We start from the raw sequence: 11,171 nt of genomic DNA, 5'->3' as shown, positions 1-11,171 counted from the left end.
GTAATTAAATTAAAAAATTGTATGAAAAGGTTGCATATTATAAATAAAGGTTCATACAATAAAAAAAATCGTGGGTGTGTCCCATACAGTAGAATAAACAGAGGCATCATACGAGCTTCCCTTTTAGCTACGTCACTCCACCCAGTGACAGTGCCGCGCAGCCCGGAAATGCTATCTTATTTTTCAAAATAAAACAAGTCGTTTCGGCCGTACACCGAAAACAACCCAAAAACAACCCCCTGGCGCTGTTTTTGTACGGTTTCTGTACTTGTTTTGATTATTATTATTTCTTGATTGTATGTAAATGTTGCATATTATAAATAAATGTTTATTAAATAAAATAAATAAATGTATGTAAAGGTTGCATATTATAAATAAATGTTTACACAATAAAAAAATAAAAATAAAAATCGTGGGTGTGTCCCATCAGTAGAATAAACAGAAGCATCATACGAGCTTCCCTTTTAGCTACGTCATTCCACCCAGTGACAGTGCCGCCTACCCCGGAAACGCTATCTCATTTTTCAAAATAAAACAAGTCGTTTCGGCAGTACAACGTCATCACAGCTAACTGTTTGCGAATGATTAGACGTCATTGCCTACGCTTTGTGATAGTCATTTCATGACTTATTCGAACGGCACCGACATAATTGTAACCCCGCATAGCGCCATGACAAGTTTAATCTGAAAAGAAACAAACGGAACTCGCTTCAGCCGAACATCGCGTATTTTCGCCTTCTTGCTTTCCTCCCGTCACCGCTGCTCGCCTTCTGCCTTAGCGACATCGGCCGAGCGAGCCGAGCTTTCACAGCGTCTAACGTTCCCAAATGATGCCGGCAGCGTGGTTTTAAGTCCACGCCGCCCGTTATGTCGCGCTGCTTGTAAGGCTGTTGTTCGCTCGGGAGAAAGTGAAGTCCAGGAAGCTTGGAGGAGGAGGAGAGAAAAAGGAAAAAAAAGAAAGAGAGCAGTCAGGAGGCCATAAGTCCTCCTCTCGCTAACACATAAATACACGCACACATCACCACGGCCTTGATGGTGATGTATGCAAGGAAACCAGCAAGAGTCAGTGATGGGTAAATGAAGCACCGCTGTCAACATTTTAACACTTCAAATACATTTTAACACAAGTCGGGTTTTCTGTTAGCAGTTAGCTGCTAAATGCTAACAAGTTGCTAACAATGCTAACATTTTTGTTTTAATATACCGTTAGCTAAACGTCAACAGCGCTAAACTTCTCTTCACGAAACATTCAGCAACAATTGTTAAGAATGAAGACGTGTATTTTGTTTTATTGCTAAATAATTTTATTACGTATTGCTTGGTCATCTTTGATAATGTGTTTCTTCTACGTAGGTGCACCGACAGAAGGGATTCACAATCCTATCAGGTATTCTTTTTACTTTATTTTCCCCCTTCCCATCAATAATTATATGGTTTTTAAACTCCCAACTATCTCTTAGAATAGAATAGAATGCCTTTCATTGTCACTATACACAGGTACAATGAGATAAAAACAGTGCGAGAGTCTACAAATATGCAAAACATAGAAAGAAAAATAGTGCTAAAAGGAGGTAAGGTGCACAGTCCGGTCCTAAGAACGAATGTTCAGAATGTGTTGTTTACAGGAATAAATATTATACTATATGTATATATATATATATTTATATATATATATATATATATATATATAGGGCTGTGTATGCCTTTTATTGTCACTATACACAGGTACAATGAGGTTAAATCAGTGCGACAGTCTACAAATATGCAAAACATAGGAAGAAAAGAAAGAAAAATAGTGCAAAAAGGAGGTAGGGTGCACAGTCCGGTTCTGAGAACGAATGTTCAGAATGTGTTGTTTACAGGAATAAATAGTATACTATATACATATATATGTAGGGCTTTGTATGCCTTTTATTGTCACTATACTCTGGTACAATGAGGTTAAATCAGTGCGACGGTCTATAAATATGCAAAACATAGGAAGAAAAGAAAGAAAAATAGTGCAAAAGGAGGTAAAGCGCACAGTCCGGTCCTGAGAACGAATATTCAGAATGTGTTGTTTACAGGAATAAATATTATACTATATACATATATATAGGGCTGTGTATGCCTTTTATTGTCACTATACACAGGTACAATCAGATAAAAACAGTGCGAGAGTCTACAACTATGCAAAACATAGGAAAAAAATAGCGCAAAAAGGAGGTAAGGTGCACAGTCCGGTCCTGAGAACAAGTGTTCAGAATGTGTTGTTTACAGGAATAAATAGTATACTACGGTATATAGAAATATATAGGGCTGTGTATGCCTTTTATTGTCACTATACACAGGAACAACGAGATAAAAACAGTGCGAGAGTCTACAAATATGCAAAATATAGGAAGAAAAGAAAGAAAAATAGTGCAAAAGGAGGTAAGGAAGGTGCAGTCCGGTCCTGAGAACGAATGTTCAGAATGTGTTGTTTACAGGAATTAATATTATACTATATATATAGGGCTGGGCGATATGGCCTTTTATTAATATCTTGATATTTTTAGGCCATGTCACGATACACTATATATAAAAATAATAATATATTTTATTTGTAAAAACACTTTACATTGAGCAAACAACCTCAAAGTGCTACAGTGCAATCAAAAAAATAAAAATAAAAACAGCCTAATAGCTAGAACTAGCACACATATCTAAAAAGAAGGGTTTATAAGCCTTTTTTCTAAGCGTCCACAGTCTGTGGTGCCCTCAGGTGGTCAGGGAGAGCGTTCCACAGACTGGGAGCGGCGGAGCAGAAAGCCTGGTCTCCCATCGTTCGGAGCTTTGTTGGAGGAGGTTAGCCTGTCCGGAGCGGAGGTGTCGTGTGGAGGATTTGGGGGTGAGCAGTTCTTTGAGGTAGAGGGGGGCATTTCCATGGAGGCACTGGTGGGTTAGTAGGGAGACTTTGTATTCAATCCTGAGTGGAACAGGAAGCCAGTGAAGGGATTTGAGAAGTGGTGTGAGGTGGTCGTATTTCCGCACTCTCATCATGATTCTAGCAGCATTATTTTGTAAGCACTGCAGCTTCTGGATGTTCTTGCTGGGGCTCCCGACAAGAAGTGAGTTGCAGTAGTCTAGCCTGGGGGAGACAAAGGTGTGGACGAGCCTCTCGGCATCAGGGAGAGTGAGTGAGGAGCGGAGTTTTGCAATGTTCCTGAGGTGGTAGAAGGAGGTTTTGCACAGTTGTTTTATGTGAGGGTCCATTCTAACACCCAGATTAGTGACTGAGGATGAGAGGTGAATGTCGTGGCCGGAGAAGGTGATGCTGGTGATGGCGGATGACCGGGTCTGATGTGGAGTGCCAAATAGAATGGCTTTGGTTTTGGAGCTGTTCAGTTGCAGAAAATTGTTTCATCCACGCCTTTATCCCCTCCAGGCAGTTGGTAAGTGTGGAAGATGGCAGGGCCGCAGAGGGGGTTGGGTTGGTTTTCAGGTAGAGTTGGGTGTCATCGGCATAGCAGTGGAATGATATTCCGTGCTGGCTGATGACACAACCAAGGGGGGAGCCGAGGACTGATCCTTGAGGGACACCATAGGTGACAGAGTGTCTGACTTTGCCTCTCCCAGAGAGACAAACGCCGTTCTTTCGGTGAGGTAGGACGTGATATATCTCGATATTTTGCCTTAGTCTTGAATGAACACTTGATGCATATAATCACAGCAGTATGATGATTCTATGTGTCTACATTAACACATTCTTCTTCATACTGCATTAATATATGCTACTTTTCAACTTTCATGCAGAGAGGGAAATCACAACTAAGTCAACTTACCAAAACTGTATTTATGTAGCAGTGGCACAAACATTCATGTCATTTCCAAAACAGAAAGTGCAAGATTGTCAGACATTTTAAAACAAGCTATTAGTGTATATAAACACAGTATAACATACATCTAGGGCTGCAACTAACGATTAATTTGATAATCGATTAATCTGTCGATTACTTCGATTAATAATCGGATAAAAGAGACAAACTAAATTTCTATCCTATCCAGTATTTTATTGGGAAAAAACAGCATACTGGCACCATACTTATTTTGATGATTGTTTCTCAGCTGTTTGTACATGTTGCAGTTTATAAATAAAGGTTTATTAAAAAAAATGAAAATCCTCTGCGCATGCGCATAGCATAGAACCAACGAATCGATGACTTAATTAATCGGGAACTATTTTAATAATCGATTTTAATCGATTAGTTGTTGCAGTCCTACATACATCCATAAACGTGGATGCATATGCAAAAGTGCAATATATTTATTTATATCTGCACCTTATTGCTCTTTTATCCTGCACTACCATGAGCTAGTGCAACAAAATTTCGTTCTTATCTGTACTGTAAAGTTCAAATTTGAATGACAATAAAAAGGAAGTCTAAGTCTAGTGCACTTTTTGTACAGAACGCCACTACAGTAGTTTAGAACAAATAAAGTGCACTTTTGTGCATGATGTCACACAACATATTTCAATAACTGTCAAATAAAAATGAGCTACATAATAGGAAATCAAATAGTTTGTCCTTCGATATGTGATACTGCGGACGTTATGTCCTTCTGTTGACTATTTTTTTCACACGGTGTTGATGTGGAAATGGTTGCTTCGGCATTTTGTTGGGTGGCACCGAACGGAGATGTTGACATGCGGAGTTTCAAGCACTTCATTCTCTAACGGGTGACTTTTCAAAGTAGCAGTGATGCTACTTTTTGTAGCAACGCTTTTGCCGCATACTTGACATATTACGTTTGTCTGTTCGACATCTTCCCGCTTGAAGCCAAACCACCGGCAGACGATGGACCCCCTGCTGTTCTTCTAGGGAATTAATTCTTCCTTCATTTGTTACCAGATTCGCACCTTCTTTCTCTCGTATTACCACTCGCACCACAGCTAACGTTACCCATGCCGCTACCTCTCTGCTCAACGAGGGCGTATACGTATGTGACGTATGTAAGAATGTGCGCTTGTTTTATGTCTCTGAGAAGGAGAGACAGGAAAGAGTGCGAAGAGCCTGTAGTGTAATGCCCGCAACTGCGTGAGAACGTATACTCGAATATAACGATATAGTCATTTTCTATATCGCACAGAGACAGACCCGCGATATATCGAGTATATTCGATATATCGCCCAGCCCTACATATATACAGAAGCATTCAGATTGTGGGTGGGAAGTGAAACTTGCACACAGAAAGGTGCTAAACTATAAAATTAGTGCCGATGAGAGTTCACCGTGGTTATGGCTTTAGGGAAAAAACTGTTCTTGAGTCTGTTTGTCTTAGACCTGATGACCCTGTAGCGCCTTAAGGGCAGCAGGTCAAACAGGTCAGAGCCAGGGTGGGAGCTGTCCTTGGTAATGTTGGTAGCTCTGCTGAGGCAGCAGGAGGTGTAAATGTCTTGTCAGGGAGGGGATAGGGCAGCCGATGATCCGCTGTGCTGCCTTTGCCACTCTCTGGAGCCTCTCACTGTCTGCAGTGGTGCAGCTGCCGTACCATGCTGCGATGCAGTATGTCAGCAGGCTCTCAATGGATGAGCGGTAGAAGGTCAGCAGCAGGTTGGGAGTCCAGGTCGTACTTCTTGAGGACTCTCAGCAAGTGCAGCCGCTGCTGAGCCTTCTTAGTGATGGCAGTAGTGTTATCTGACCGGGAGATGTTGTCAGAGATAAGGACGCCAAGAAACTGAAAGGTGTGGACCCTCTCCACACACTCACCCTTGATGTAGAGGGTGGTGTGTTTCCTGAAGCCGACAACGATATCCTTAGTTTTTTTAGTGTTCAGAGCAAGGTTGTTCTCTAGGCACCAGTCTGCCAACTTCCGGACCTCCTCTCTGTAGGCTGCCTCGTCCCCCTTTGAGATGAGTCCGACCACCGCAGTGTTGTCTGTGAACTTCACTATGAGGTTGTTTTTGTGGGTCGGACTGCAGTCGTAGGTGTAGAGTCAGTACAGAAGAGGGCTTGGCACATAGACCTCTGGGGAGCCGGTATTTAACGTGCGGGTGGAGGAGAGGTGGGGGCCAAACTATTAAGAGAACTGCTGTATTCAGAATATCCATCCATCCATCCATCTTCTTCCCAGACTTCCCTCTCCCCAGCCACTTCGTCCAGCTCCTCCCGGGGGATCCCGAGGTGTTCCCAGGCCAGCCGGGAGACATAGTCTTCCCAACGTGTCCTGGGTCTTCCCCGTGGCCTCCTACCGGTCGGACGTGTCCTAAACACCTCCCTAGGGAGGCGTTCGGGTGGCATCCTGACCAGATGCCCGAACCACCTCGTCTGGCTCCTCTCGATGTGGAGGAGCAGCGGCTTTACTTTGAGCTTCTCCCGAATGACAGAGCTTCTCACCCTATCTCTAAGGGAGAGACCCGCCACCCGGCGGAGGAAACTCTTGTACCCGTGATCTTGTCGGTCATAACCCAAAGCTCATGACCATAGGTGAGGATGGGAACGTAGATCGACCGGTAAATTGAGAGCTTTGCCTTCCGGCTCAGCTCCCTCTTCACCACAACGGTTCGATACAGCGTCCGCATTATTGAAGACGCCGCACCGATCCGCCTGTCGATCTCACGATCCACTCTTCCCTCACTCGTGAACAAGACTCCGAAGTACTTGAACTCCTCTCCAACCTGGAGATGGCACTCCACCCTTTTCCGGGCGAGAACCATATATTGATGTGAATTATGACAGACATGAAAACAAGAATTGACCATATATGTTTTAGTAAGCGCTAGATTTTTAGATGCATCGCAATTTGGACATGGACGATTATTAAATCCATTAGTAAAGGTAAATAATCGCTAATAGAATTAATTATTGTAAATAAAGTAGTGACGACAGTTCTAAACGTCGGCTGACTCAGAGAGCCACCTCAACGAGAGATCCGACCAGTTCCTTGTATTATAGGGCCCTTGTGTTGCAGTTTTGTACACATTTCCATTCATTTTAAAAGATGTGATGGGAATGAATTAAACGGTTTCTTAAACAAATGCATTGTTTTTAATAGTTGCAAGCGAGACACAACTATTTAGTGAAAGGAAAAGAAATGTCAAACGGAAATGTACAGTACAGGCCAAAAGTTGGGACACACCTCATTTCAATGCGTTTTCTTTATTTTCATGACTATTTACATTGTAGATTGTCACTGAAGGCATCAAAACAATGACACATGTGAAGTGAAAACCATTTCAGGTGACAAGCTCTTGAAGAGAGTGTGCAAAACAGTAATCAGAGCAAAGGGCGGCAATTTTGAAGAAAGTATCATAACAAACGTGTTTTCAGTTAAGTATATAACTTGCTGGAATATAAAGACAATATAACATACATCCATAAACGTGGATGCTTATGCAAAAGTGCAATATATTTATCTGTACAGTAAATCTATTTATAGCTGCACCTTATTGCTCTTTTATCCTGCAATACAACGAGCTAATGGAACAAAATTTTGTTCTTATCTGTACTGTACATTTCCAAATGTGAATGACAATAAAAGGAAGTCTTAAGTCTCTAAGTCTAACTCCACATGTGTTCATTCATAGTTTTGATGCCTTCAGTGACAATCTACAATGTAAATAGTCATGAAAACAAAGAAAACACATTTAATGAGAAGGTGTGTCCAAACTTTTGGCCTGTGCTGTATATAAATTAAAGACACCAATAATCGTTTTTTAATCGAATCGTAGCTCCTGAATCGTAATCGAATCGTGAGGTGCCCAAAATTCCCACCTCTAGCAAGTGCTATGAATTGGAAATGGGTAGAATTAAATAAGCTTTACTTCTTCCTACCCCTTTTCGGACATGTTGCAAAGAGGAATGAGAATACAAAAATTATGTAATGCTCGAAATAAACCAGCCAACCTAATTTATTAATCTCACTCATTAATATTTGTGAACACATTTGATTTGAATGGTAATAGGTATGTGTGTAACATTAGAAAATGCATTTACATCCAACCAATATTATCAGACAGGTCTTGTAAAGACGATTGCAGTAGTGTAAGTATCATTTTCCTGTGATAAATATTAAGTGTTATGGTGGAAATGCACCAAATTATGGTCAACTTCTTCAATACAAAGTCAATGGGGCTCAAGATTTTAGGTGTGATCTTGTTAAAAATACAATAACTTTCCTAAAGACGTCATATTATTCTACATTTCAAACACTTCCTTGTGGTCTACATAACATGTAATGGGGGTTCTTTGGTCAAAATGTTGCATAGATTGTTTTATGGACCATCTTCAAGCCGCTTTATGACAGTCTTATGGTGCGTTAAAAGTCAGAATTTACAAGTTCCTAATCGGAATTTCAACTGGAAGACCACTTGGTCGGATTTCCACAAATGCAGAGTTGGCTTCAAAGATGGCTGCTCTGGGTATAAACAATAATATTTGCTTCTATAATACCTGTTTTTAGCCTTTTTGTCGCACTAAATCAGCCATAAACGATCTATTGTTGAACGTTTACATATGGTAACGTTACTGTAGCTACATTTATTACGTGCGGTACATACGTTCTACATTGCTAGGAATTTCCTAAAGATGTCATATTATTCTACATTTCAAACACTTCCTTGTGGTCTACATAACATGTTATGGTGGTTCTTTGGTCAAAATGTTGCATGGATTATGTTTTATGGACCATCTTCAAGCCGCTTTCTGACAGTATTATGGTGCATTCAAAGTCAGGATTTATAAGTTCCTAATCGGAATTTCAAACGGAAGACCCTTTGGTCGGATTTCCGACTTGGAAAGTCTGAGCATTTTCACAAACGCAGAGTTGGCTTCAAAGATGGCTGCTTCTATAATACCTGTTTTTAGCACTTTTGTCGCACTAAATCAGCCATAAACAATCTATTGTTGAACGTTTACATATGGTAACGTTACTCTAGCTACATTTATTACGTGCGGTACATACGTTCTACATTGCTAGGAATAGCGTTTGTGTTCTCTTTAAGGTTGCAAAACAGTGCATATGTTCACATAAGTTGTTAATGTGCAAAAATAGCTTTTGTGGATGTGGCTGTCTTGATTCCCCGCCTCCTATAACAGTGACGTCATTCCAAGCTCCGATTTCCAACTTCCGAGGTTAATGGAACGCACCATCAATTACGCGGCTCGACTTCGGCAGCGTCTTCTCCCCGCCATCTTTGTTGTAGGGTTTTGGCGCTTCCGTAGCGAGTTTACTCACCGTTTAAGTTCAAGCAGTACGCTATTTGGTATTAGGAATAGCAACAGCGGTGGATTCACGTGCATGTACGAGCCAGTCTGCCCCACAACAAGAGGATGGAGAAAAAGAAGGACCCTTTTATTGACTAAGATGTCGGACCCGCGCAAAGCCCTTTGGGTACATTTGTACCATATATGGATAATCCCTTGACGTCACTAATGGGGCAAATTTCGAACGGCTCGTTTCCAAGAGGTATGAAGGAAGGCAAGATTGTTTTATAAATATTTTCACAATGCCTCAATAGTTTCATTGCACATTTTCAGGACTTATTCAGATTTCAAATACACCTATAGGTAAGAAAAGTCGATTTTGCATAATAGAAAGAGCTCCATTTTAGGTATGTGTAGAACATTTTAATATTTGATTGATTTACATCAGGGGTGTCCAAAGTGCGGCCCGGGGGCCATTTGCGGCCCGCAGCTAATTGTCCGCCACACAATCTTCAAAAATTGCAAAATTGATAATATTGCAAAAATTGAATGAGGTGAAATCTAAAAAGAAAAAGTTGCAATGTTGACACAAAGCTTCCATGCAGGCTGTTTTTTTTCTTTTGTCTTTGTTTATTTTTCTTTTTTTTTTGCCATTGCTAAAGAAAAAAAAAACTAAAAATTTATGTTATAATGAATTATCACTTAAAAAATATCACTTTCAAATGTTTTATGTGGAAAAAATATTGCATGTATTGTGTGGTTGCCATAAAAAAACATCAAAGTTTTATTTGACAAAAGAGCATAATACAAACAAAATAATAGTTCAAACGTAAAATTGACAGATATATCTGAAGTTGATCTCGTAATTTAAGTGTTAAAAGTAAAAAAAACCTAATAAAAATGTATCACTTTGAGTGGGGGACCTTTTGGATCCCAAATATATTTAGTAGGATTTTATTTAACATTTCACTGTGATTACTCAAAAATATTAAAGAATTAAAATCAATGGTGTCCTGCATTATTGATCTTTTAGGGCTCTAATTCCTAAATACTGCATATTTCAGTTTTACTATAAAAAACAAAGTTGTGTTTGACAGAAAAGGCATAAAACCTTTTTTTTTTTTTTTTTTTACTTTATATCAACCTGAAGTTGATATAGAGATTTACTGTAAGTGTTAAATAAAAAATAATAATAATTTGACTTATTTTTTACATTTTAATGACTGAGACCCTTTATGGTCCCCGGGAGCCCTAAAGGTTAAAAAAAAAAAAAATCCATATATTTTGTTGAGGTTTGAAAATGAAAAATATCAAAATGGCCCCCGCATGCTTAAATTTTTCCGTGTACGGCCCTCAGTGGAAAAAGTTTGGACACCCCTGATTTACATGAAACCAGTATCATCAGACAGGTCTTGTAAAGACGATTCCAGTAGTATAAGTATAATTTTCCTGTGATAAATATTAATAAAGTTATGGTGGAAATGCACCAAAGTGTGGTCAACTTCTTCAGTACAAAGTAAATGGGGCTCAAGATGTTAGCTGTGACCTTTCCTGGTAAATATGTCGTATTTTTCTTAATATTTATGCTACTTTTAAAGGTTGGAAACTTTGGAAAGAAAAGAACCAAAAAAAGGGGATTCACAGTTACGGTGTATTTGTAAATGATTCATGAAATTAGCTTTGGTAGTTATGGAAAATTTGAGTGAACATGGCTGGTTGGACTTGACTTGTAAGTAACATAAAAAAATCATTGTGCGAATCGATTATTTTAAAACATATTTGGCAAACTCCCAGATAAATGCACAACTTATATTATAATAAGGATTCCAATGAACATTTTACTAACCAGAGATGTTTTGCAGAGGAGTTTTGTTGCGTTAACTTCCCAAATTTTGTTAGAGCTTTGTGGTGAACTGTGAAAACAAGGGTTTGGTTGGTACTCAGATTGCACGACGAGTGACCACTGCGATTATCCAGCCAGCGGCGAATACACACATACCCTCCTAT

At 39.8% G+C, this 11,171-nt stretch overlaps 1 protein-coding gene across 1 annotated transcript in view; it reads left to right on the top strand.

Annotated features, from left to right (window-relative positions):
* Window positions 1-547: 547 nt before the first annotated feature.
* LOC133665056 (WW domain-containing adapter protein with coiled-coil-like) overlaps window positions 548-11,171 on the top strand; it is a 36,135-nt gene continuing 25,511 nt past the window's right edge. The window contains exons 1-2 of the mRNA XM_062070218.1: window positions 548-1,073; window positions 1,354-1,387. Coding sequence (XP_061926202.1) covers window positions 1,033-1,073; window positions 1,354-1,387 — 75 coding nt within the window. The 5' untranslated portion in view covers window positions 548-1,032. The remainder of the gene's footprint in view (window positions 1,074-1,353; window positions 1,388-11,171) is intronic.

Source organism: Entelurus aequoreus, linkage group LG14, assembly GCF_033978785.1.
Source record: "Entelurus aequoreus isolate RoL-2023_Sb linkage group LG14, RoL_Eaeq_v1.1, whole genome shotgun sequence".
In the NCBI taxonomy this organism is placed as follows: Eukaryota; Metazoa; Chordata; class Actinopteri; order Syngnathiformes; family Syngnathidae; genus Entelurus; species Entelurus aequoreus.
Note: the sequence above shows the minus strand (reverse complement) of the source record. Positions and strands in the feature narration are given on the sequence as shown.